A 27,911-nucleotide genomic window follows, 5' to 3' on the forward strand; every position below is an offset into this window, starting at 1 on the left:
ATGGAGAATTAGTTTAAACTAAGAGTCATTCTACAGGGTACGACAGCCCTACCGAACAGCTCACAGAAATGGTGTAAAAGACTATTTTTTTCCTGCCTACTTTGTAAATTTGTAAAACAAGCCACTGCCTCCTGTTCTGCGCATCCCCCTGCCATAGTCGTCTCCTCGCCTCTCTGCAGTGCCTCGCTGCCATTGTTTGGCCTCGCATCTTTGCCATCGTCGCCTTGCCAACAGTTGATGTAATGGAATCCATGGGGAGGGAGAAAGTAGGGCGTGGGGGTAAAATCGTCTTTTTGTCCATTTTTGATAAACCCGTTGGTAAGCTCATCGGGCTTTCTAGCATTTTCCTTAAACCAAACTTAGAGTTTACGTATTTAATAAAATAGATAAAAACAAATACATAAATAAACAAGAAAATAAAAAAATTGAGATTAATATTAAGTAAATATGTTTGGTTCAATAAAATTTAACTAAAAGGAAAAAAAAACTCCAAAGGGGATAAAATTTTATTAAATGGGACAAATACAAATAGGAAAAAAAAGTATGGGTATAAAACTTTCAATTTGTATGTGTTATTATGTCGGGTTGCAAGTTACGGGTAGTTAGAATCTAATTTAACTAAATAAGAAGTCAACATTTAACAACTATGGTCACAAGCGAAACGAGACACAAGCACGAGTAAAGAAGCTACATCTAATGTATTGTCATGTTGATACATAACAAATAAACATTCATCTAACGTCAAATTTGTCGGTAAGCAACTATTAAGATATTTTTTAAAAAATTTAAAATTATTATTTATATGCTTTGTTTATAGTAACGGAAGAAAAACAGAATGATTAAACTTAAATAGGTGACCTTCAAGGTATAAAATAATTAAAACTATAAAATTAATTAAAATTATGATTTCAATTTCAAATGGGCTAAAAGTTAATTTTCATAAAAATAAAATATTTAATTATTATAGGGGAGGGCATATATAAACACAAAGAAGCTAAAGAGTGATGTCCGCTATAGCCTCTCTCTCTCTCTCTCTCTGTATTCATTGAGAAATAAAAGACGTCTATATATGCAGTGATATAGAGAGAGAAACCTAGAAGATACGAAAACGGAAAAATGAAGCAGCAACGCCAGAGCTTATCATCATCATCTGAGGCGGTCTCGTCGTCGCCCGAGCAATCGCAGCCGTCGGCTCAGATGACTTCTTCGGCATCGGCGTCGGCGTCGACGACGACGCCCGCGGTTGTGCCGATGCCGGCGGCGGAGGATCCAGCGGCGTCGCGGGACTCGGCGGAGACGGTGGCGGTGGAGAGGCGCGGCGAGTTTGCGGCGGTGTGCAAATGGAGCATCTCCAATTTCCCCAAAGCGAAGGCTAGGGCACTCTGGAGCAAGTACTTCGAAGTCGGGGGATATGATTGCCGCCTCCTTGTGTACCCTAAGGGCGATTCTCAAGCTCTACCAGGCTACATATCAATCTATCTCCAAATCATGGACCCGCGAGGAACGACGTCGTCCAAATGGGACTGCTTCGCGAGCTACCGCCTCGCCGTCGTGAACCCCATTGACGAGTCGAAATCGGTTCATCGCGATTCGTGGCACCGGTTCTCCAGCAAGAAGAAGTCCCATGGTTGGTGTGATTTCACCCCCTCAGCTCCGATTCTCGACCCTAAATCTGGATTTTTGTTCAATAATGATTCGATACTAATTACTGCCGATATACTTATATTGAACGAGACCGTTAATTTTACGCGAGATAACAATGAACTATTGTCGAATTCATTGTCATCATCGGTGTCCGGTCCAGTTGGTGATGTTTTGAGTGGGAAATTCACTTGGAAGGTTCACAATTTTAGCCTGTTTAAGGAGATGATTAAGACGCAGAAGATAATGAGTCCAGTTTTCCCGGCCGGAGAGTGCAATTTGCGCATTAGTGTTTATCAGAGCTCGGTTAATGGGGTGGACTACCTGTCAATGTGTTTGGAGAGTAAGGATACTGAGAAGACATTGGTTTCAGATCGCAGTTGCTGGTGTTTGTTTCGAATGTCTGTATTGAATCAAAAACCAGGATTGAACCACATGCACAGGGACTCTTATGGTCGGTTTGCAGCGGATAATAAAAGTGGGGATAATACCAGTTTGGGATGGAATGATTACATGAAGATGTCCGATTTTATTGGGCCTGAGTCAGGGTTTTTATTGGATGATACTGCAGTATTTAGCACTTCATTTCATGTGATAAAGGAACTTAGTAACTTTTCAAAGAATTTGGCATTGATTGGGGTGAATGGGGCATTGATTGTGGTAAGGAGTGGAAGTGGTCCAAGGAAATCTGATGGACACATGGGGAAATTCACTTGGAGAATCGAGAACTTTACAAGGTTGAAAGACCTTCTGAAGAAGAGGAAGATTACAGGTCTTTGCATTAAGAGCAGAAGATTTCAAATTGGGAATCGTGACTGTCGACTTATTGTTTATCCCCGAGGTATGCTAGATTGCTGTCATAGAGGCTTCTTTGTTCTTAGAAATTATGTAGTAGTTAGTTCATGCTAGTGGTAATCTCTGGCAATGCATTATCTTATTCTTACATGGATTAAGAAGGAAGTTACTTCCTCCATTTGTTGAGCTGAAGATGGATTAGTTCATACTAGTGGTAATCTTTGGCAATGCATTATCTTATTCTTACATGGATTAAGAAGGAAGTTACTTCCTCCATTTGTTGAGCTGAAGATGGACACTTCTTGTCATTTTCATGCTGATCTTTTCGCTTTATTCAAGCTAGATAATGCAATCGTCTTAGTCCGTGCACATATAGATTAGTGAACCATTAGTTGAGATATCATCGGATTAGCTCATCAATTGTGTGCTTAGCCTTGCATCTGGTATATTCTGCCAATGGAAAAGGGACATAGCATATCATTTTTCTAGCCATGCGTTCTAATTTTATTAGCTAGGTTTCAATGTTAATTAGTTTTTGCTTGGAACTGAGGTGATGAAAATTACACTTGCTGGTACCAGGGCAGTCTCAACCACCATGCCACCTGTCTGTATTTCTTGAAGTCACAGATTCACGGAATACTTCCAGCGATTGGAGTTGTTTTGTGAGCCATCGATTGTCTGTAGTGAACCAGAGGATGGAGGACAAGTCTGTCACGAAGGAGTCACAAAATCGTTACTCCAAAGCTGCAAAAGATTGGGGATGGCGTGAATTTGTTACACTGACTAGTCTCTTTGATCAGGATTCTGGATTTCTTGTTCAGGATACAGTTTTATTCTCAGCAGAAGTTCTCATTTTGAAAGAGACATCAATAATGCAGGATTTTACTGAACATGATACTGAGTCTACTGTTGTGGGATCCCATGTAGATAGAGTTGTGAGAAGGAGTTCATTTACATGGAAGGTGGAGAACTTCCTCTCCTTTAAAGAAATAATGGAGAACCGGAAAATCTTCAGCAAATTCTTCCAAGCTGGTGGATGTGAGCTTCGGATTGGTGGGTGGCCTTTTGTTCTTTTCACCCTATTTCTCCACTGAAAATATTGATGCAGTCTTTCATTGTCCTAAAATTTATTTATTAATTAATTTATTATTTTGACACAGGTGTGTACGAGTCCTTTGACACCATATGCATATATCTAGAGAGTGATCAATCAGTTGGCAGCGATCCAGATAAAAACTTCTGGGTGAGATACCGGATGGCTGTGGTCAACCAAAAAAATCCTGCAAAGACTGTGTGGAAAGAGTCTTCTATTTGTACAAAGACATGGAATAATTCAGTTCTTCAATTCATGAAGGTGTCAGATATGCTTGAAGGAGATGCAGGTTTTCTCGTGCGTGACACAGTTGTTTTTGTTTGTGAAATATTGGATTGCTGCCCATGGTTTGAGTTTTCAGATCTGGAGGTTAGTATATATTTGGTTGATTTGTCTAACTATACATTTTTATGTTCTTGATGGCTTGAAACCCATTTGTTTTGATGATTTAGTTCTCGAGGTTTAACCTTCCAACTATTTTAACAGCACCATTTTGCATTAGAGACCAACTAGTGGCTCTCATATATTAAAGCACTTGCACGTGGCTTTAATTGCTATCTATGGCTATTTGAACTAGTGGTTAGACAGCACTTCTATATGGTTTTAAATTTCCTACCTACTGAATTTACCTGTCTAACTGGCTGGAATGCTTATTGCAAGGTCAAAGCCAGCCTTTTGACATTTTGTGAAGGTATTTTGCATGATCTTAAGGTTACAACTGGATTAAAGTAATCAAAAAACTACTTTGATCATGCTAATGACTTCAAGTGATTGAGAATGCCTAATTTTTATCTGAGGGGTGATAAATTATGAAAGAGTAGCTTATAGGGTGTGGATGAGCAATCCCCTTCAACACTTCGAAGGAGTTACTCCTTATCATAGTAGGTGCCAAACTCGGATGGAGAAGGGGAGTTACACCTAGACCTAGATAGCTGATAGCCAACATAAAAATAAGTGGACCATTTTGACATGAATTATAGACAAAATATTGTTTTGTTGGGATGTAATCTCCTCAACAACGCTTTGTACTGTTTGAAGGTAGTTTAAAATGGGTTAGGATCACTAAATCTGCTTGTGGATGTAGTGTTAAATTTGCTAGAATTCTTGCATTTTCACATACAAATCCAAGTAAAAATGTTAGTCTGTTAGAGGCTGAGGATTGGATTATGGAATATTAGAATTTTGATACAGAATATTTAGATGGTGAATGTGATGATTAGGAGAAGAATTATTATTATTTGCCTCCAAGAAATGAGATGGGATGGTAAGGCTAGAATGTTGGTGTCACGCTACGAGACATACCTTAGGAATAGATTTTGATTTCTTGCATTCTGTTAGTGTTATTTCTGTTGGTGTTATTTCAGTAATTTCAATTTCTGTAATGCTGTGATTCTTAGTTTGTTAGAGGTTGTTAGCTTAAAGGAATCCACGTGCAAGTAGAGTGAGTTGGCAGAGGCGGTTACAACAGCCAGGCTGTAAGGAATCTTCCTTGGCTGGTTGTATAAATCTCCCTCTACCCATTCCCTAGAATTTTTATGAAAAAGAATATCAGATCATCTATTCCTCTCACTGTCTCTCTCTCAATTCTCTCTATCTACGTCATTTCTCCCTCAGCTCACTACTTAGTCTCTTAGAGGATATCTTCCCATTCATATCAAATAGGAAGAAGGGAGACTTGTCAGGATCAAACCGTGACAGTTGGCTAACTTAAGATATAAACTTCAGTACTTAGGGAAGGCTTAACGGGGAATGCAATGGGGATTATTAATCACAAGATTTTGAAGGATAAGGTAGTGGCTGTGAAGAGGTTGGGACATAGGATTATCACAAATAAAGATTGTAATGAAATGGCTATTTTTATTCAAAGCATGACAAAGACTGTTCTAGAAGCATTGAAGCTAAAGATCCCAAATGAAAAAAAGGAGTCATGGTGGTCAAATGAAGAGGTACAAGAAAAAACCAAAATCATGAGAGCTTGTAATGAGATCTCGCATAGATGTTTTGGTAAAAAAAAAATCCGAAAATGCATATTTTTGGCTAAGAAGGGAGCAAACAATGCGGTCAATGAAGTAAAGTAAAAAATTACTAAAATTTGTGTTGACTTGACATAAAAACAGGGAAGGAGATATAAGTTAGCTAAAACAAAACAAAGAAAGATAAGGGACTCAAGCCAATTGAAGTTATAAAGATGAAATTAAGAGGTGCTAATAATGAAGCAATGAGTAAAGAATGATGGAACGAGTATTCTTTGATACTAAATGAATATGAAGAAACAAATATTATGCCGAGATATTTTTGGTAGTTCTAGAAAAGAATAGAAGTGAGAAGTGGCCTGGCTTTCTTTTTTGTTGAGATAGTGACCATCCAAAGGTAGGTAGGCCTGACAGAAAGAAACATATATTATTTCTATAATTTAGATGAGAGTATAAATAAACAACAACAACATATCCAGCCTTTATCCCATTATGTGGGGTCGGCTTAGATGAGAGTATAAATAACTTGCATAATTTAAAAATGGTTTTCTATTTTTTGCATAAGAGCACATGAAAAGTGTAATAAAAACACCTTTTGTTGATTGATAAAATGTCTAAAAATATGGTGCATTTATTACCAAACAAAAGGAGTGCGTGGGGCCTGAAAACAAAGTGTAATAAATACACCATGTTTAAATACTTTATCCTCTGCCCTTAGGACACAAGATAGAAAAACCCATTTAAATTATAAACTATTGAGTACAAATTATGGATTTTAAATATTTAACTTTTGTCTCAACTCTCAAGATGGTCTATGAATCTCGTGAATCTTGTTTCATATGCACTAAAACGTACCATATAACCCGAAGTGGCAAATCAAAGAAGCCCACCCACCCACCCACACCCACCCATACCACAAAACTGTGTTCTGGGCAAAGTGGGTGCTCCGTATGAACAAAGAAAGAACGAGCAGGCATCTCTGCCCTGGTTGATTTTGTGAGTAGTGCAACCACAAGCCAATTCAAGTTTATTCACCTAGGAAGGTAAAATTCACTGGACTGTAGATGCAGAAAAGCAGTCACCACCTAATATAATAAGAATCACAAATTTTTCTTTCCTTGGGTGCGTGCAGCATCAATCATTCTACCTCTCAATGAAAGATAGAAAATAGAGAACTTGGAAGGACAACACCAGCGTGACAGATGCTTTTTGAGGAAAAGACAAAAAGTTGTATCTGCCTTGTACAAAATGTTGCAACAAGTCATGACTTTACCAATTGTATCTCCCCGACAAGCCATGCTATCCATATTTTCTCCACAACGAGATAAATTAGAGTCTATATATATTTTTATGTCATAAAACTCTTCTTGTCCTTTGCCAATACAGCCTGTTTGTATAAACTTTCATTTACTGGAAACACAGTTTCCTTTGTATTTGGTACAAGAACATGAATATATAGGTGATATAACATGATAGGATAATCTTATAGAAATTACTTTAATAATGATATCATCATTTAGTTTTTCATTACTTAATTATGCAAACAACACATTCTAGGATTTTTAGAAGGGAAACAAGTAGGGAAAACCTTGGTAGCAATAGTAAGATTGCTCCTTTTTGACTGGAAGGGCACGGGTTTGAGATGTGGAAGCCATCTCTTTACAAAAAAAGCAAGGGGAAGGTTGTGTACAAATGTGTCCTCCCACGACCCTTGCTAAGTGGAAAGCCTCATGCTCTAAGGACGTCTTTTTGGTGAAATTGGTATGATCCAAGAGGCTAGCATATGGCATTTGCTATGGGTGCATAACCTCAGGGAGGACTTGCCACACCACATGTTTTGCTAGTTCTTGCTCTTGTTAACTCTAAACCCAAAACTAGAATTAACTTGCTTGGAGAACGTTTCTTAACAGATACCATTCATGAATGCTCATGTAACTTGTAAATATGTCATTGTCATGACCCTAGGGTTTCGGCAAAGATTTATGGCCAATTTTAGGAAGAATTAGGGTAGAATTAGAGAAAGAGAGGGGAAAACAGAAAGAGGTGGAAGGAAAAGGGAGATTGAGAGAGAGAATAGAGGGAGAATCACAAGGGGGAAAGAGAGGAAGAGAAGCTGAGGGGGAGAAGAGACAGGTCTGATAGGGAGAGAGAGTTTGGAGAGAGAAAAATTAGAGGAATTCAATTGATATTTCTGGATAATCCCCACTACAACAGCCTAGTAGCTTTATATAGCTACTACAACAGTTTAATCGAAAATATAAAAGGTAAAATAACTACCCTAACAATTCAATAGAATTAACTACTACTCTTGAGGGATAATCTGCTATACTCAACCCTACCGTAAGCTCTTATACATCCTAGGGTCCTGACAGTCATCCCTTGGAAGTCCAAGTGCCATCGTAAACGCACAAACTTCTCGTCATGTACAAGCATTCATCTCCTGTTTTGTTAAAGGAGTAAGACTGATTTTTTTTTTTCCCTGGGTATTTTCCTTAATTGGTGCATCCTGCCAGGACGTGACCTTGGCAGCACCTAACCATTTACAGCTCTGGGGAGACCCAGATGAGACATAGCTGTACACTGTACGCTAACTGAGGGAACAAGCTGGCTGTCCCTTATGTGTGTCTGATGGTGTGAGGAGCACTAAGGTGAGCCTCAACCCCCCACCCATGCAAGGGCAAAGGTCTTTACTTTAGGTTTGAATCTCTGACCCCCAAGAAACCAGTGGAACCTTGGTTCCCCCACCTCCTCTCTAGGCTGCCACTCTTGGAGTTATCTAAATTTGAATGCAGATTCTAATGAAAAAATATTTAGTGAAATTGATCATTTGGTTGATCATGATCATCTTCTACTTTTGTAAGGGACAGTTACTTTTGTCAATATAAATAATTTTTTACTCATTTTTAAACAACTGAGAAATATGCAACATTTTTTTTAATCAAAAATCACTTTTAGTTTTTATTGCTAAAATTTTGGAACATGACAACATTATCAAATACAGTTGATAATGTCTTAAATTTGTCACTTTATCCCATAAGTTCTATGTGCTTGCAACCATTTCCTTCCGCAGATCTCTTAACATGTATGCACCAGAAAATCTTACCAAATGCTTATTCTCCATAGAGCAAGAAAATCCTGAAATCAGCAACTACTGGGTTAAGTTCCTAACATAGTGCTATGGTAGGTTATGTGGTCTGGTTTCATTCTAAACTTTGGTTTCCAGTAATTTCTTTGGTACACTTTTATATCTTAATCATCTGAATGCTAATTAAGTAGGATTTGCTTTGAAAACATCATTGGATCTAGAACATGCTTTTCCCAGTGGTTTTACTGTAATATCCCCATAGGAAGCCAAAGCAAAGTGAACCTACTGGATGGGACTGATGGGCGTTCAACTTGACCTCAACATAATTGTGTCCTACTCTCACATGCAGGTTGGCGGGGCAGTTCCAATGTCATTGATTTTGCCTTTATTGTATCAACTTATTCTTTCAGAGTCCAATTACATGAAAAAAATTCCAGTGATAAACTGTCTGCATTTATCCATCATTCTTCCTGTTGTTAATTTTACTACTGTAAGGGTGTGTCACCATCCAGAGACCACATATTCCTAGAGTTGGCTATGATTGCCTGTGTTTCTGAGACTGGGACAGGAACAATTTGATTGTTGGAGTTACATAAATTAGAATTGCTTTTCCTTTTGGCAGATATAAGTGTAATAATTGGAATCTGTCAATTATCTGCCATCAGGAATGTTACAACAGGCTAAAACTGAAGTTCAAATCCTGTTTATATTCAAACACGAGCACGTAGCAAGCTTAATTTGATGATTCTACTAAGGAATTTAAATGAACTATCTTTTGATCATGTATATGATTGAGACTTGATTTTTTATTCAGTGATGTTTTTTATGTACCCTTCTTATTTGTGTTGGGTGCATATGCCCATTTCACCCGATCTCCCTTTTTCAGGTTTTGGCTTCTGAGGATGATCAAGATGCGCTGACAACTGATCCTGATGAACTCATTGATTCTGAGGATAGTGAAGGAATTAGTGGAGATGAAGAGGACATATTCCGAAACCTTCTTTCCAGAGCTGGGTTTCACCTCAGTTATGGAGATAATCCTTCACAGCCACAGGTCACTTTGAGAGAGAAGCTTCTCATGGATGCTGGTGCAATAGCTGGTTTTCTGACTGGACTTCGTGTTTATCTTGATGATCCTGCTAAAGTAAAACGCTTGCTTCTTCCAACTAAACTCTCTGGTGGTAATGATGGCAAGAAGGCCACCAAGACTGATGATTCCCCTAGTTTAATGAACTTGTTGATGGGAGTTAAAGTTCTGCAGCAGGCAATCATTGATTTACTCTTGGATATTATGGTTGAATGTTGCAAACCTTCAGAAGGAAGTTCCAATGAGGATCAATTAGATGGGAACTTTAAACCTTCTCCAGATGGCAGCGGTGCTATCAGTCCGCTGGAATCTGATAGGGAAACTGGAGCAATGGAGTCTGCACCTCTTGTTGCACATAATAGATTAGATTCTGGGATGGATGAAGTCACCAATACATCTGCTGTTCAAAGTTCAGACATGGATGAGAATATCATGCCTGATAAAACTGTTCGCGGACTGCCTATTTGTCCCCCTGAGACATCTGCTTCTGGTTCTTCAGAAACTGCTTCTCTTCGCTCAAAGGTAAGTTAATTTCTTCAAGTGTTAAACTTTTGGGCTTTTGAATTTTATGGCGTTTAGTAACAGAGGACAGTATAATTACAGACCAAATGGCCAGAGCAGTCTGAGGAGCTTTTAGGATTGATTGTGAACTCGCTGAGAGCACTTGATGGAGCTGTTCCACAAGGTTGTCCTGAGCCACGTCGTTCACCCCAGTCTGCACGAAAGATTGCTCTTGTATTGGATAAAGCTCCTAAGCATCTACAGCCAGATCTGGTGTCTTTGGTACCCAAATTAGTCGAGCACTCAGAGCATCCGCTTGCTGCTTCTGCACTTCTAGATCGAATTCGTAGGCCTGATGCAGACCCTTCGTTACGAGTACCTGTAAGATTGTTTGGAAGCTCTCCTTGTACTTTACCAGAAAAAAATTCCCTTTATTTTGTAACTATTGTCTCACTGGGACTTCATAAAAAAAAAATCTGGGCCCTTTTATTAGTGAAAATATGGACGCTGTTGGAACATGTTCTACCAATTCTGATGAAGGCTGCTTGAACTTTGCAAAAAATATATATATATCCACTTTACATATCAGTATTCAGATTTTAATCATGCAAATTTTTTTCCTCAGGTTTTTAATGCTCTGAGCCAGTTGGAATGTAGCACTGAAGTCTGGGAAGGAATTCTTTTCCAATCTTTTGATCTTCTGGATGACTCAAATGATGAACCTTTAGCAGCAACTGCTGATTTTATTTTTAAGGCTGCTTTGCAGTGCCATCATCTTCCTGAAGCGGTTTGGATCAGAATCTTTTAGAACTTACTGGGACCCTTTTGTATCTATTTCTGGTTACTGTGACATGTGATCCTTTCTGTTTGTTGTTCTAACTTACTTTGTGTTCTTTTCTGCAGGTCAGATCTGTTCGTGTTAGGCTAAAAGATTTGGGCACTGAGGTGCCCCTCTGTGTTCTTGATTATTTAAGTAGAATGGTAAATAGTTGTGCAGATGTTGCTGAAGCTATTTTAAGAGATATTGATTGTGACAATGGTTCTGGTGACAATAGCTTGGCAATGCCTTGTGGGCTCTTTATATTTGGTGAAACTGGGTCTGCTTCTGAAGGATTACGGGCAGTGGATGAGCATACTTATTCTCCTGGTCGTTATTTTTCTGATATATATATTTTGATTGAAATGTTATCCATTCCTTGCCTTGCTGTTGAAGCGTCCCAAATTTTTGAGAGAGCTGTAGCTCGAGGAGCAATTGTGGCTCAATCAGTAACCATGGTCTTGGAAAGACGCCTTGCTCGGGGATTAAATTTTACTTCACAATTTGTTGCCGAAAATTTTCAGCATGCTGATGTGGTTGTAGAGGGAGAAACCATTGAACAGTTAAGAGCGCAGAGAGATGATTTCACTTCCATTCTTGGTCTTGCTGAGATATTGGCCCTTTCTAGAGACCTTGTTGTTAGAGGCTTTGTGAAGATGCTTTATACTATTCTGTTTAAATGGTACGCTGATGAGTCTTATCGATTGCGGATGTTGAAGAGGCTTGTTGATCGTGCCACCAGCACGACAGATGGTAGTCGAGTGGTAGATTTAGATTTGGAAATTCTTATAATTTTGATCTGTGAGGAGCAAGAAATTGTAAGACCAGTTTTGAGCATGATTAGGGAGGTTGCTGAAGTTGCAAATGTTGATCGGGCGGCCCTTTGGCATCAGTTATGTGCCAGTGAAGATGAGATTATTCGTATTCATAAAGAAAGAAAAACTGAGATTTCCAATGTGGCCAAAGAAAAAGCTGCAATTTCACAAAAGTTGAGTGAATCTGAGGCTACTAACAATCGTCTTAAGGTACCTATCTCTTCTGGTTGATTATTTATTTAGGAAAAACAGTATCTGTTCTGATCAATCTTTGTGGAATTGTTTGACGGGACATCTTAAATGAAATGGCAGTCTGAAATGAGGGCTGAGATGGATCGTTTTGCACGGGAAAGGAAGGAGCTTAGCGAGCAGATACAAGATGCCGAGAGTCAACTTGAATGGCTTAGGGCTGAACGGGATGAAGAAATTGGAAAACTTATTGGGGAGAAGAAAGTTCTTCAGGATCGTCTGCATGAGGCAGAGACACAGCTTTCCCAACTGAAGTCCCGGAAACGTGATGAACTGAAGGTGAGTGGATATAATTTATTATTGCTATGCATTTTTGTGCTCCTGTAGTTATTCAAAATGAAACTCTGCAGTCTCTACTGCTATTCGTATTTAAGCAGTTAGAGTATCTTATTACATATCAACTCCTGCATTTTCAATGATCTTTCTTCAGCAATTCTTTGACCTTTTCTTTAACTTCCATTTCTTGTGCTTCTTTGATCAGGTTGGGATATTTGGTTTTAGCTCCTTGGAAAAAATGTGTTTTATCATTGCATAAAACGTTGGGCCCTGAGCTTTCCATTCTGCATATCACAAATTATCTTCCTAGAAATCATACAGCAAATTTCCTGCTAATGTTTATTTGGGTCGAAATTTTTTATACTCTTGATCAAGTTTACCTAAAAGTGTTCTTTTGTCTCTCTTTTTTCGGTTTAACCAAAATCTGTAACATTTCGTGTTACTGGAACGCTACTCTTCTGGTAAGAACAATACGCCTGCTCTATATTAAAAATCCTCGGTATTCTAAAATCGACACCACACTTGGGTGCATCTGATGCTGGTTCTGTTCTCTAGTGCTTTCTACACATGCAGAGCTAATTAGGACTGATTATTTTGTTATGAGCGTTTGATTGAAATTGTCCTCCGTGGAGGGGTTGAGACCTAATCACTTGGTTTATTTTGCCTCTCTCGGCATGTTCTTTTAATGTCACAGAGAGTAATGAAGGAGAAAAATGTTCTTGCTGAACGGTTGAAGAGTGCTGAAGCTGCACGTAAAAGGTTTGATGAAGAACTGAAACGCTATGCCACCGAAAAAATGACGAGAGAAGAATCCCGGCAGTCACTAGAGGAAGAAGTTCGGCGGTTGACCCAAACAGTGGGCCAAACTGAAGGTGAAAAGCGAGAGAAGGAACAGCAGGTTGCTCGGTGTGAAGCTTACATTGACGGGATGGAAGCCAAGTTGCAGACTTGCCAGGTCTTTTGTCTAATTTAGCATCTTCGATGATCCATTTTTATGATTAAACATTTGACTGTTATTTATTTGGTTCATTAATTTGGTCAACCATCTATGTCGTTTGCCTCTACTTAATGTGGACCAATGTTTCTACCATGTAGAAATTCTGAAGTAAAATGGCTAATCTGCTGCTTACTTCCTTTCCTTGCAGCAATATATTCACAGCCTCAAGGCTTCGCTAGAGGAAGAAATGTCTCGACATGCCCCTCTTTATGGTGCTGGACTGGATGCTCTATCGATGAAGGAGTTGGAGACGCTAGCATGCATCCACGATGAAGGGCTGAGGCAGATCCATGCCCTCCAACAGCGCAAAGGCAGTCCAGCCGGCAGTCCTCTTGTGAGCCCCCATACCCTCCCGCACGCTCATGGGTTGTATGCGGCTGCACCCCCTCCAATGGCCGTCGGCTTACCCCCTTCTCTCATTCCAAATGGGGTTGGGATCCACAGCAACGGGCATGTAAACGGTGCAGTCGGGCCCTGGTTCAACCATTCTTGAATTCCCTATGCTGGACTTCAACTCACCTGTCGGTGTAGGTGACAAAATCTCGCTGGCCTGGCCTTCTTGTTTGCCTATTAGGAATGCAATGCTGTCTCAATACAAGTATTTTTTTTTTTTTTATATTTTTTTTTCTTATATATTTTTCCCCTTTCTGTTCTTGGGTTCTTTCTAGAGTTTATGATTGTGGCATTTGGGCTGGTAGGGGGGCTGTTGGAAAACTGGGGTTGGATAAAGGGGAATAATGTAGGCGGTTGGGTTTTTTAGATGGAAGTGAAGAAGAAGAAGAGTCCGATATCCGATAGAATTTCTACTAGTTGCAGATGCCATACTTTGCTCTCTCATTTTTTCCTATTTTTAATCGAAAAGCATATTGAGAAAGTTTTGCATTAACTTGTTACGTGCCTCAAGACCTTTTTATTTACTAGTGTTATTACTTCCTCCTCGGCCTTAAACAAAGGGTACGGTGTTGTGCTGGGATTTTGTACAGAAATTGGTTCTTTTGGCGTGAATTAACAAATGCACAACTTCAAGGAAGAAGAGGCCGTTCTGCTTCGTAAAGCTGGAGTCTGCATTGTTATGACTTATGAGTCTCTCTCTCTCTCGTTTGCCACAGAGGGAGGGGTAAATTGATGGTTTGAGAGTGAGGTGGGGCTGTGGCTTTTGGGGTCAACACATGATATATGGGATTAAAACTACAGATATCATGTTGAGACTTTTGTCTATGGCTGTTCTAGGCAGTGGTGGTAACCGTAACTCAACATGGATTGCATGCTCTGGGGACTGGTAGGATAGCGAGATGTGTGTGTGTGTGTTTCCTTGGGAGCATGTTCATTAATTTTTTATTCGACTTATCCATTGTGTGATTTGTGGATTATTACGCACATTTGAAATTTACCCAATGTGTATTTCATGAGGTTGTGATTGATTTATCTGTGACAAACCATTCATTTGTAGTGTCATTGGACGGAGTGGGGGGAGTGATTTGGGTTTTGGAGGGAAGGGGGAGAGAAAGGAAGGGAATTGGATTGTGGAGGGAATGGGAAGGGAACTAACGTCCATAAAAATGAGAATTGAGGAGGAAGGAAAATACTATGGCTGGAGGTATGGAAAAATATTTTTTATTTATTAAATATAATTTTATAACTAGATATGTTTTAATATTTTGTGTTATAAAAAGTAACAATATTTATTTTAAAATAATTTAAAAAATATCTGTTTGATGCATTTCAATTCGTGGTATAATTTTTTTTTTTAATAAGAATTCATAATATAAAGTTGAATGATTAAAAAATTGAGTTCTTTTTTTATTTTCTTCTTAATAAAGATTTAATAATTTAACCCAAAAAATTAGAATTAAAAAATTTAAAAATTCTCTACTGCTATCAATAGGGGGGATGGGTTTGTCAACATCACAGCCAGCCATCACTACAGCACAGGTTGGTGTTGGGCCAAGGGTCATCGTCGCTTTTGTCTTTCTATCATAAAAAAATAAAAAAATTAAAACAAGCCCGGCAGGCCCGGCTCACTTGGTCCGAGGGCCAGCCCACTACCAAACGGGTTGGGCTGGATCAAGCAGAGAAATAAAATAAAAAATAAAAAACAAAAAACAAAAAACTGCCCAAGTGGGGTCATGGATGTAAACTTAATAATTTATTTGAAAGGTAATTTAACCTTTTGACTAGGATATATAATATGTAACTTGGGTAATTGGTATGCCATTTTCTATTTGAATAAAATTGGTGCAGTACCTATTACCCAAGCATTAGATTAATTCTTCTGAGCCAAACAGAGTGCAAGATCATATGAAACACATCAAACCTCTGGGCCGGCTGGTTTAACACAAAGTGTCTCCGAACAGCCCTCAAACCCTTCTTCAACCTCGCGTACTGTCTCTCTGGGACAGCCGTCAACACCTCCTTCAACCTAGGAATCTCGGAAATCTCGAGCCGGATTGAGAACGCCTCCCACCTTAAGACGTCACTGAACGGCAAGACATAGTGATCCGACAAGATCACCGGCACGCATTCGGTGTATATGGCCTCCACTATCCGGGGGCTGGCCACTTCATACCCGCTGGGACAGAGACAGTACCTGTTGATTGTATATATAATCAAAATTAGTTTGAATAAGGACTTTTCTAATAAATTATTAGATTTTTCAGTTATCTTTGATTCTTAGGCTTTGTTTGGTAGAGATTTAGTAATATGGAAAGGAATGAAATGAAATAAACAGAAAAGGAGATGAGTCAAATGGAATGAAATATATATATATATATATATATATGTCACGAAAATTAATGGAAAGTAATATTTCTTAATTAGGAGAACTATGAAAATGAATATAATTTTGCATAATAAGAGAACTTTCTATCTATTTCCTTTCCATCAATTCTCCCCAATTTGGGGGAGACAAAATGGTGATTTGGATGGGATTTCATTCATTTTCATTTTGATTTCATTACAAATCTATCTTCCAAATAAGGTAACCCTTTTTGTCACTTTCATCACACTTATTTCAAGCTATCCCCAAACAAATCTCTATCATCCCTCCATCTAAGCACTCTATTAGTAGATTTTATATGAAATTTGAATGCATTTTAGCTCATTGTAACTAGAGTACAAATATGCCGGTATGGGTGAATACCCAGAAATTTAGAGGTATGTATATAGAGTACCTGGACTGGAGCATGAAGGAATAGTAATCGAGATCCTTGGGGAGGTATTCGTGGACGGGGAGGTCGGGGTCACGACCTTGCCAGTGGCGAAGGAGGATGGGGCGGAAGGGCCCGTGCAGGCCGCCGGCGAAGAAGGCCAGGTACGGTCGCGGAGAGGTGGATGAGGGAGGGGAGAGGAGCTGAGGGGGGATGTCGCCGGAGTAGAGGTGGATTTCCGGGAGGCTGACGTCTTTTTGTGGGTTGAAGCCTTCAGAGGAGTTGGCGTTGCACAAGACGCGGATGGACGTGTTGTAGAGCAGTGAACTGCCTCGCGAGGCATGTGGACCCTGCAATGTGTATATATATATAAATATACACGCGCGCGCACTCATAGATTCATATTATCTTTAAAATATTTATGAATAATGGGAAAACGAGAGGAGTGCGATTTTGTTCACCCTTTTAACGGGGTGATCATCACCTTCGCTATTTATGTGAGGGTGAAAAATAACAAGACGACCTAAAATAATTTTTGATTATCGTTCCATTATTTTTCACTCTCACATAAATAATGAGGGTGATGATCACCTGTCCAAGAGGTGAACAAAATCGCTCTCGAACGAGAGGCGTACCCAATCATGACAAGAAAGCATGAAATGGTCAGCTCCTTGAGTTCTGTTCCAGAAGGGGTGCTTGGTGGAGATGACTCTGACGTAATCGGACACAAAGTCTCTGAGGGGAGTGAGGTTGTAAGACAGAGGCTCGTACAGGTACTTAACCATCCAGGAGACGCTGAAGGGCAGAAAGTAAACGTGAGCTCGGCGAGCATCCCTTGTTCTGAACCTACTCTTCCCCTTCTCCATCTCGTGAATGAATCTACCCTCCGTCGTGTATATGTTCTTACAGGGCCCATCATGGACCATTGGTGGGTCCCCTTCTTCGTACACGTACACCTTGAATCTCTTCTCCATCTCTGTATAACTCCTGCAATTGTAATTTGATTACGTGCACAGGGATAGAGGTGTCATTTTACTGTTAAACCCATTTGGGCACGCCGAAAAATTGAAGCACTGAGACTGCAAAAGTCATCATTGCCCTCTTAAGGGCACAGTTCTTGAATTAATTAATGCGAGAAGTGGACTCCAAGATTTAATGATTGCATAATAATAGTGCTGGCTAAACAACTGCAATTTAATTAGCAATAGCTAACTCTTAAGTTGCATGATGAATGAATCGACCAAGGGACAATAGATGGGTATGCATCCTATCAAGCTTCTAGTTTCTTAAAAGGATTTTCGTTTTTACTGTATGTTCTGCGCTAACATAGAATTGGTAGTCCTTCTCTTTTAGGAATCGATCTAAATTAAATAAATTTACTAGGTATATATAATAGTTCTTAAATTATATATATTAAATAAACACAGATACTTGTGTGTGATCTCACACGCTCTAAGAAGATTTACAAAAATAAATAATTGCAAAGGTAATTAATAACTATAATCTTTTAATGATCAAATAGATCATATTGTTGTTTGATTTTCGGCTTAATTGGTGTTATTTAGTGGAGAAGGCCAACATCTTAAGAACCAATCTATATATTGATCAGTGGAGGGAATTGAGTGCCTGAGGGAGCCCATTTATCATGCCCATGCTTCCACTAGAAGACTGGACCTTTGAACCCCAATGAACACGAAAAGAAATGGAAAATGGGTATTGACTCTCTTAAAAGGAAAATGGGTATTGACTCTCTTAACAGTGGCTTAAAAGGAAAGTGGTTGAAAGGCAAACAAAAGCATCCCAATTCTGTGTCTCTACGTATAGATACTAATTCATACACACAAATATATAAAATATCGTTGTTTATTATAATATTGTCCTTGTTGTTTCAATGTTTTTGAAAAGCCTTACTTATAAAAGGCGCCAGGGTTATGGTATATGTCGCCGGCAGTGAGTACGTCGCCGTCGTGGATAATGGACGAGAGATTTCGACTGGAAGCGGCCTTCCGGATCGCAGCTCTTGCTCGAGCTAATCCATGCTCCACTCCTCGGTCTTGTTTCTGCAACTTAAGAACCAATCGTTCAAAAAATCAGTTCGGAAGAGCGACATATATATACAATTTCACTTTCGTAATTCGAATTAATCAAGTATATACAGAGCGCTGTATCAGAGATTCAATTACTTGACAGAAACTCACTAATAGCAATGAATCACCGGATATAAATATACATCAGCAAGCAAGATATATATATATATACATGTATACATAGGCATGCAGACGGGTATAATAACTATAATGGATTTCTGTACATGTGTAATAGGTCTTGGCAAAATGATCATAGAAGAGACACATGCATATCAACATCGAGGTGATCCAATAAACAATTAATTTTCAGAAACAAAAACTATTAACTACTTTGCAACCTCACAATCGGATTAACGGGAATAGATACAGATTAGTTCAATATGCATCTATATAGAAGCATTTAGTACTGATAACTATATCGAGAAGAGAGAGAGAGAGAGAGAGTTAATGTTTACGATGACAGTTCGGTTTCTGAAACGACGGTCGACGGAGATCATCATGCTCTTATTAGGAGTAGCGGAAGGTTGTTCAGAGAGAACAGCATAGTTTGATCCACTGGCGGCGCCAGAGAGCTTCGTCTGCAAGTGATCTCCAATCGGTATCATCGCGAATTCGGACCTGGAGGGCACGTAGAAGCTGAATCGGCCGGATGATGACAAGATGAAGACCACGAGGACTGAGATCAGCACCAACGCCGAAGCGGTGAATCCATACCTTGTCCTCATCGTCGTCTCGATCACTCTCCGTCAAGCTTGTGTTGGATCTCTGTAGACTTGGAATATGAAACATTCGCCTGTAAAGGCGAGAACGACACCTCTCTCTCTCTCTCTCTCTCTCTCTCTCTCTCTCTGTGTTGAATTTGTGGCGGATAAGAAGGCGGATGGCGTGACTCTCTGTAAGTATAGATTGAATTTGCATATTATAAATATATATATATATATATATTACCATAAAATTATTATCCAATTTCATATTTTTACATCTCTATTTTTATTTTTTATATGATAAATCAAAATTTTTATTATTTTTATTATATATCTGAATCTAATTTTTGAATCAATTTAACTTATGTGCTTTAACTTTTTTTCTCGTGTAACAATTTTAACTTTTCGTTATTTAAATTATATTATTAAATTTATATTTTTGAATCAATTTAAATAGATTAAATTGACTTAAAAATATAAATTTAAAGATATAATTAAAATAACAAAAAATTTAAGTGGTCACGTGAAACAAAAAAAAAGTGAAAGTGCATTGACTAAAATATAGATTTGGCCTAAAATTATTACTAAAATAACATAATAATAATAATAATAATAATAATAATAATAATAATAATAATAATAATAATAATAATTTTATAAATTATAAAAATGCACTAAAAATAATATAAAGACAAAACAGGTCAATTAAGAGAAGAGGTGAAATGATTTAGCTTTGCAGATTTGTGTATGTCTGGGAGTTATCGATTGACAATTCTATTGATTTATCATGACAAAATTTAATTAAAATATCCAATTAATGGCAAAACCACATCTCAATCTAATTATCGCCTTTTTAACAATAATATGCCCAAATTCTTCTGTTTAATTATTTGGGTTTTTAATTTTGTTCGTTTAATTGTTTTAAATATCTAAGAAATTATACATATTATTTTTATATATTTTATGTTGATTTTTAATTTTTTTAGCAATCTTGTTGGTTTTTTTTTTTTTTTTAAATTTGTTTATATTAATTTGTGTGTTGCTATACAGTGTTTGTTCTGTGTTAAGCACGGAATATGTTTGGTGAGAAATCCCTCGAAGGAATAGTCTTCAAAAGAGATTGAGAGCCTTATGAGTAGAGTTGGCAATGGTTTGGTTTGATTTCGATTTTTGTCAAAATCATAATCAAATCAAACTTAAATTACTAAAACCAAAACCAAACTATTACCCGTTTGGTTTTAAAAATTTAAAACTATAACCAAACTATTCAGTTTCGGTTCGGTTTCGGTTTAACCATGATTTTTTTAGTTTAATTCATACCAACAAACAAAGACAAATAGCATTCATAATTTTTTTTGATAATTTCACAACAAACAAAGATAAATTCTAATAAAGTTATCTTATTCTTGTATAAAGTTACAAAACTTCTTGGATATAAAATCACATCTCCAAACCTACAATTGTTAAAGATCAATAAATTAATATTTGCACAATTAAATTGTAATTTAAGCTAAAAAAAAATTAGCTACGAAAGTTAATACCTTCATCAACAACATTAATATATTCTTTGTAAATTGATGCATATCCATCTGAAATGAATGAGCCAACTTCATCTAATAAAATTATAAATATAAAAAATAAATTAATATGAAGAGAGATGAGGCAGAGAGCAAGAGGCATCGAGGGTGAGAGAAATCGAGGGCGAGCGAGAGCAAGAGGGGCCGAGCCCTAGTGAGAGTAAGAGAGATCCAGCGAGGGCGAGTGAGAGTAAGAGAGAAGCAGAGAGCGAGGGCGACTGGCGAGCTCGCGCGGAGGAAGAAGAGAAAGAAGACAGAGAGGGTGAGAGAGATCGAGGGTGAGCGAGAGCAGGGGCCGAGCCCTAACGAGAGCAAGAAAGATCCGACGAGGGCGAGCGAGAGCAAGAGAGATGCAAAGAGTGAGGGCGACTGGCGAGCTCGCGCGGATGAGCAAGAGAAAGGAGATAGCGAGGGTGAGAGTTTTCGAGGGCGAGCGAGAGCAGGGGCCGAGCCCTAGCGAGAGCAAGAGAGATCCAGCGAGGGTGAGTGAGAGCAAGAGAGATGCAGAGAGCAAGGGCGAGCGGACGAGCGAGAGACAGAGAATGAGAGGCAACGAGGGTGAGAGAGAGCCAAAGTAAGGTCAACAGAGGAAGAATAAGGGTTTGCAAGCAAGGCAATTGAGTTGGGGTGGGCTAGGTCAGGTGGGTTGGGTTGTATATAATATATATTATATATACATATTATACATATTATATTATATATATTCGGTTCGGTTCGGTTACCCACTATTCGGTTTGATTTCGGTTCAGGTTTTGATTTGGTTTTAATGAAAATCATAATTAAACCATACCCATTGAAACAGTGTTCAATTTTTCCCTAAACCAAACTATTACCAAATCAAACAATTTTTAATCGCATTGACTGATTCGATTTCGATTCGATTCCCCATAATTTCGATTGCAATTACCATCCCTATTTGCGAGACTAGCTGTTGTGCGGGACAACAATAGGGTATATTTGTCTTTGAGAATGATTTTTTTATTATTCCTAAGGAAAGTGTCTCGATCGGGTCCTTGTCTTCTATAGCTTGTCAATGTGAAGACAAGACTATCTGGAAAGACTTATTCGTTAGTCTCTCCTGAAGAGTTTCTTAGTCCAAAGGTGAAATCGCTCACTCCGAGCGCCCCCACATCTCGGCCCGACAGAATGTGAAGGGGTTAATCATGGTGATTCAGCCGGACGCAGTGGCTAGACCCGGGCTCGCTGCGCACAAGGAACCTCCCCCTTTGGAGGAAACTTTCACACTGCCGCTGACGAGACTCGATCCTCGATCATGGTCCAAGATTCACCACGAGAAGCACTTTGTGCCCTCCCTCTTAACCAACTGAACTACCCATGCGGGCGTCCTGAAGAGCTTCTTCTCCTGGGAAAGTGTAGATTCTTGAGAAAATATAACTTCTCAAGAGACCTTCACTCTTCTTAGACGGTATAAGTGGAGAGTTAATTAATTTTAAAAAAAAAGTTAAAGAGAAATTAAATATTATAATTTACCGTCTATGGAGGAAAAGAAGAAAAAATCAAAATAATTATATTAAATTACCAATAAAGTCTAAATTCATGGTCTCTATAATTATAATAAATTTAAAGAAATATGCACTAAGGAACAATAAATCAAGAATCAAAACAACACACAATCAACATCAAATATTTTTACATAAAAAATCAGCTTGTCGTGGGGAGTAAAAATTAAGAATACAAACTAATATTTAATCTTTCGCTATCGAAATAACGAACCAATGTAAAAGTTTTTTTCCTAATTAACTCAACTAGAAGCGGTATCTTCTCAATCAAATTTCAAAAATTAAATTATTTACATTCACACAAAAAAAATAATAATCAAACAAGATATATGAAAATAGCCAAATTGAGTTGAAACGAAGATAAAAAAATGTTCACTTTATAACACTCAGAAAAGTACAGCACTTGATCTTGCCAAAAAAATTAGGGTTGCATGGTTGCACCTATATAATATATATAAATGAAGTAGGTTACACATGCACGGCCATATTTATATTTATAATGTTACACGAACAAAAAGGTTGACAGCTTTCTTGATAATGCTTAATGCTGACTATTTTTCACGAAAATTTTGGAAAGTAAGACAAATTGATAGATATACTTATAAATGAAAAATTTGGAAAGTCAGATAGATTGACAGATATACTTATAAATTGAGTACTAAAAGACTAAAATATTATCGTTTACATTATATTGTATTTCTTTTCAATACAATGTGAGTGAGGACATTTTAATTTTTTATTTTTCATTCTATAAAAAAAAAACTCGTCTCCCACTCTCACTCTTTCCTTCACCCTCCACGATCTCACTCTCACCGTTTCCGCCACCCTCCACCAGATCTCACTCTCTTCTGTGATGCTTCTTTCATGACTCTCTTCTCTCTCTCTCTCTCTCTCTCTCTCTCTGCAACTGAAACCAGAGGGGCTACTGGGAAAGCAAAAACAGAGACACTTGGGTTTCTTGCTGATCCCCACAAAAATTATTGACAGCTTTTGTCAAGAAAAAGGAAGGGCTCTTGTGTCGCCATCATACTGCCCAAATTGATCCACTTTTTTTTATTTTCTTCTTCTTTTTTCCAGCCCTCTTTTATCATGCTGTCCATTGTTAACAGCTACGTTTCACCGTTCCCCCACCATTTCCACTTTACTGTATGTAGTATGTTTGAAAAACAGGATCCGTTGCACATCATCCCTTAATACTGATTTATATCCATGACCTTCGGTTAAGTCACTTTATATATCCAGGAGAATAATCATGTGGATTACAGAGAGTGAGAGAGACAGAGAGAGCGAGTTGGTGGAGGGCGGGGTCTCCGTCGATCTGAGATTTGGTGGAGGGTGAAAGAGAGAGTGAGAGTGTGGGAGAGAGTCAGAAAGTGAGGGTTATTCTGGTGGAGAGCGAGGGTTGTCCCGTACTGAACGATTTTGTAATTTACATTTAAAGGCGTGTTTGATTGGATTAACTAGAATTAAATTCTAGGTAATATTGTTTAGAAAACAAAAATCATCTCACCCCCTTAGAAAATAAATTTCATGAAAAGAAGTTTTAAATGGTTATACCATATATATTTTTTTGTGGAAAAATTAAAAGTGTTTGATTGTTTTTCATAAAAAATGTGTAATAATTACATATTTTTTATGAAAAATGTATGCAATCAAACACAATCTTAGAGTCATTTTATAGGGTCAGATAAACTTACGACGTGATTACCAAATGGGAAAAAAATGACGAAATTGTCCCCGCTCACTTTGTAAATTTGTAAGCCACTACCTTGCTCTCTTCTCTCCCCTCGCATGGTCGTCACTGGTTTCAGCTCGCCACCGCAACTCGTCGTCATCCCTGTCTCACCTCACCTCGCCTCGCCAACCCGATAATCACTGCACAGCGAGGCAATGATGGCAGAGAGGCGACAGAGACGAGGCGAGAGTAGCGAGGCCCGGCAACGAGTCAAGGGCAGCAACGAGGCCACGACAACCATGCGATCGAGGAAAGAAGAGACAGGGCAGTGGCTTGCAAATTTACAGAATGGGCAGGGACAATTTCATCTTTTTATTCCCATTCAAGTAGCTTGTTGGCCATTCTCTCTAACTCTTAAAACTTTTTCTTTACATTGAAGGTGAATTTGTAATTTCATTAGAGTTCTCAACAAAATTGTCACATTTTTTATTCTTGTAACAATATTTATATTTAATTTATTTTAAGGGCCCCAATGGGTTGGGACCCACTTAACACTAAGTATTTTTTATATTTAAATTTTTTTAAAAAAAATTAAAACTAAAAGAAGATTTTTAATTTAGAGTTAGGACTTAAAAAATATCTTTTCAATCTTTTCTATAAATTTTTTTAATTTACAGTATAAAATTAAAAAAAAAAAAACAAAATCACAGTGGCAGCCGGAAATTGAGCCGCCGAAGCCAGATGGAATGCAACACCATGTGCATCAAATCAAACGGCTTCGTCGGCCGATTGATGGTGAAGTGATGCTGAACAGCCATCACGGCCTTCTGCTTCACCAAATACTCTTCCATGGAGATTCCCTGCAAAATTTCCTTGATTTCCGGTATCCTCGCCACCGGAACATGAACTGAAAACTGGCTCCAGTCGAGAACGTCGCTGAACGGGAGGACGTAGCCGTCGGAGACGATGACCGGAACGCAGCCAGCGTAGATGGACTCGATGATCCTGGGGCTCGCAACTTCGAATCCGCTAGGGCACAGGCAGAACTTGGCCTTGCCCATTAGCTCGAAGTAGTTTAGGGTTTTAGGGAGGTAACCGTGGACTTGGACGTCGTCGTCTTTGTCTTTCCAGTGCTTGAGAAGTTCTTTTCTGACGTCGCCGTGTTTTCCGCCGGCGAAGAAGGCGAGGGTTGAGCGGTTGTTAGGTGGCTGGCCGTAGCGTGGCGGCCCTAGTTTCCCGTACGGGATTTTGATCTCCGGCACGGAGACGTCTCTCACCGGCTTGAAGCCTTCCGTTGCGTTGGCGTTGCAGAGAACTCGGATGAAGTTTTCGTAGAGCTTCGGGTTGGCTGCCGAAACATCTGGCGCCTGCAATTTTTCGAATAAATTCGAACAAAAAAGTTTCAATCAGAATTTGAACCGAAAATCTTGTGCCGAATGGGTGAAACAAAGAATATTTTCCTTTTCGTGTTTGGCGGAAGGGAAAATGAAGGGTTTAATTATACGCGTATGTACCCAGTCGTGGCAGGAAATGAGGAAATGGTCGGCGCCGGAGCTGCGGTTCCAGAAGGGGTAGCGGTGGGAGACGACGCCGATATAGTCCTGAACGACGTTCTGGAGTCGATCTCGAGAGTAGGAGGTGTAGGGGCGGTAGATGAAGCGGATGATGTTGGTGATGCTGACCGGGAGGAAGAAGGCGAGGGCGTCGTCGGGGGAGGCCGCCTCGAAGGGGCTGTTTCCGGTCTCGAGCTCGTCCATGAATTGCCCCTCCACCGAGTAGATGTCGTTCATCGGCCCGCCGTGGAACAGCGGCGGCTCCCCTTCCTTGTACGTCCACACTCTGAATCGCTTCTCCATTTCTACGTGGCTCCTTAACATGCCATATCATCACAACATCAATCAAACGTCTGCTTCGTCAATTAAAAACTATATATATATATGGGCCATATCCATATTTTTCATGTAAAAACCTAAACCCAATTTCAATTATAGCATTGGATCTATATAATTTAATTCTTATTTTGATGTAAATAAAGAATGACAAAAATGTAATAAGTTAAATTGATTTAAAAATATAAATTTAGTACTGTAATAGTAATAATAAAAAATTTAAATTACTACATGAAAAAAATCAAAGTACAAGAACTTAATTGAGTTAAAAATATAACTCTAAAAATGTAATCGAAACAACAAAAAGATCAAATAATCATACAAAAAAATGTAAAAGTAAATTAGCAAAAATATGAATTTGGCCATTGATAAATAACAATAGTCTAATTATAGTTCTTCCTATTCATTTGACTAACTCTTAATATTTTTGTGACTCTTTACTATGAAATAAAAATATTAATTTGGCACTCTAATTTATGAAATTACAGTAAAACTATTGCATCAATTTTTTAAGTGTATGCCATCAAAGAAATACCAATTTTTTAGGTTGTTTTGAATTTATCTGAAGCTTTAAATTTTATCAAATTATCTTCAAACGTTTATGCTACATTCTCTTTGAATTTTAAATTTTAAATTCATTTTTAGTTTTTGTTTTAATAGTCTATTTTTAAAAAATTGAAAACGTGTTCTTTTTATCATTTTAAAAAATTATTTTTTAAAACAAAAAATTGAAAAACGCGTTTACTTTAGAATTTTTAGAAAAAATATTTTATAATATTTTATTCAATAAATTTGATTATTAGATGATAAAATTAACTCTTTTTAATAAAATTTTACTATTAAAATAAAATAATAAATTTGATTAATAAATTACTAACATTGAGTGATCATTTATATTAAATATTATTATACATAATATATATAATAACTTAATAATATATTATATATTATTCTATATTTTTAATTATAATATAGACATACTATATTTTTAAATTTTAAATAAATATATAATTTTATTTTTAAAATTTAAGAAAAATTTCTTTTCTTTTTTTTCCTTCTTTTCTTTTTTTTCATTTTCTTTTTTAAAGCCAAAACATGGAAAATGAATTGTGTTTTCTATGTTTTGGATTTAGAGATTATTTTTGGTTGAAAACAACCAAAATAATATTTTGTTGTTTTGAGTTTTCTTTATAATTTTTTTTTTCAAAAATGTATTGTTAAAAATAATAAAGTAAACGCATTTTTATTGTTTTAGAAAATTAAAAATTAAAATTAACCTGAAAACAATAAAGAGAATGGAGCTTTAATTTTTAAACTAATTATATTCCCTTGAATTTAATAGAACACAATTGATTTGAAAATTAAAGTTCTAGCAAGGCTTTAATAAAATTTGTAAAAATATTATTGAAAACTCAAATTTGACAGTTAAAATAACACTTTATATTAATATATTATAATTATCCAAAATTTGGTATTTCTCGTCGTCATTTACTAACCTATTTGTGGATTATTATGTCAAATTCATATTTTGATATTTTGATTTTATCATTTTTTTATATACTTACTCGATTTTTGTTATATTAATTACACTCCTAAACCTAATTTTCGAGTTAATTTAACCCCAATACTTTGATTTTTTTTTTTTTGTGTGTGTGTCAATTGATTACACCATTAAACCTATATTTTCGAGTCAGTTTAATCATTATAATTTTGTGTAAAAAAAAATAAAATAAGATAATAAAATACATGTCATACTCTATTTATGTCAAAATATAAGGGTTAAATTGACTTAAAAATGCGAATATAGAGATGTAATCAAAATAACAAAAAGTTCAAGTATTATACAAAAAAATGTGAAATAATAGGAGTAAAAATATAAGTTTGATCGGATTATGTAGGTATTGTTTGTTAATTAAGATATAAATCGAAAAAATTAAGATATGAAAAATATTTCAAACTTTTGTCATTTTCATATATTTATTAA

General features: G+C 37.5%; 3 protein-coding genes across 4 annotated transcripts; 1 reads left to right on the plus strand and 2 right to left on the minus strand.

Annotated features, from left to right (window-relative positions):
- Positions 1 to 1,024: 1,024 nt before the first annotated feature.
- LOC127813105 (uncharacterized) lies at positions 1,025 to 14,215 on the plus strand. The gene is made up of 10 exons (XM_052353869.1): positions 1,025 to 2,482; positions 3,016 to 3,489; positions 3,597 to 3,898; positions 9,474 to 10,196; positions 10,278 to 10,556; positions 10,801 to 10,962; positions 11,079 to 12,017; positions 12,120 to 12,335; positions 13,027 to 13,287; positions 13,478 to 14,215. The coding sequence occupies exons 1-10, from the start codon at positions 1,117 to 1,119 to the stop codon at positions 13,820 to 13,822; spliced, it is 5,067 nt and encodes a 1,688-aa protein (XP_052209829.1). The 5' UTR covers positions 1,025 to 1,116; the 3' UTR covers positions 13,823 to 14,215.
- Positions 14,216 to 15,456: 1,241 nt separating this feature from the next.
- On the minus strand, positions 15,457 to 19,442 carry LOC127812624 (probable glycosyltransferase At5g25310). Of its 2 annotated transcripts, none has more exons than XM_052353083.1 (5): positions 19,018 to 19,442; positions 18,387 to 18,535; positions 17,111 to 17,462; positions 16,500 to 16,825; positions 15,457 to 15,916 (listed from the first exon to the last, which is right to left on the minus strand). In XM_052353083.1, exons 1-5 carry the CDS (start codon positions 19,285 to 19,287, stop codon positions 15,577 to 15,579), a joined length of 1,437 nt encoding a protein of 478 aa, XP_052209043.1. In that variant the 5' UTR covers positions 19,288 to 19,442; the 3' UTR covers positions 15,457 to 15,576. The 2 variants fall into 2 exon arrangements, with proteins under 2 accessions (XP_052209043.1, XP_052209042.1); XM_052353082.1 differs by having other exon boundaries at positions 18,387 to 18,541.
- Positions 19,443 to 24,666: 5,224 nt separating this feature from the next.
- LOC127813509 (probable glycosyltransferase At5g11130) lies at positions 24,667 to 25,913 on the minus strand. The gene is made up of 2 exons (XM_052354509.1): positions 25,553 to 25,913; positions 24,667 to 25,405 (listed from the first exon to the last, which is right to left on the minus strand). Exons 1-2 carry the CDS (start codon positions 25,892 to 25,894, stop codon positions 24,743 to 24,745), a joined length of 1,005 nt encoding a protein of 334 aa, XP_052210469.1. The 5' UTR covers positions 25,895 to 25,913; the 3' UTR covers positions 24,667 to 24,742.
- Between the last annotated feature and the right edge of the window lie 1,998 nt (positions 25,914 to 27,911).

Source organism: Diospyros lotus, chromosome 11 (genome assembly GCF_014633365.1).
Source record: "Diospyros lotus cultivar Yz01 chromosome 11, ASM1463336v1, whole genome shotgun sequence".
NCBI lineage: Eukaryota > Viridiplantae > Streptophyta > Magnoliopsida > Ericales > Ebenaceae > Diospyros > Diospyros lotus.

Coding starts and splice junctions, on each gene's coding strand:
- LOC127813105 (XM_052353869.1), top strand. CDS start 1,117: ATGAAGCAGCAACGCCAGAGCTTATCATCATCATCTGAGGCGGTCTCG. Junction 3,490..3,596: donor TGGATGTGAGCTTCGGATTG/GTGGGTGGCCTT, acceptor ATTTTGACACAG/GTGTGTACGAGTCCTTTGAC. Junction 10,963..11,078: donor GCCATCATCTTCCTGAAGCG/GTTTGGATCAGA, acceptor TCTTTTCTGCAG/GTCAGATCTGTTCGTGTTAG.
- LOC127812624 (XM_052353082.1), bottom strand. CDS start 19,287: ATGAGGACAAGGTATGGATTCACCGCTTCGGCGTTGGTGCTGATCTCA. Junction 17,463..18,386: donor AACCCTGGCGCCTTTTATAA/GTAAGGCTTTTC, acceptor TTACAATTGCAG/GAGTTATACAGAGATGGAGA. Junction 16,826..17,110: donor TGCTTTCTTGTCATGATTGG/GTACGCCTCTCG, acceptor TACACATTGCAG/GGTCCACATGCCTCGCGAGG.
- LOC127813509 (XM_052354509.1), bottom strand. CDS start 25,894: ATGGAGAAGCGATTCAGAGTGTGGACGTACAAGGAAGGGGAGCCGCCG. Junction 25,406..25,552: donor TCATTTCCTGCCACGACTGG/GTACATACGCGT, acceptor GAAAAATTGCAG/GCGCCAGATGTTTCGGCAGC.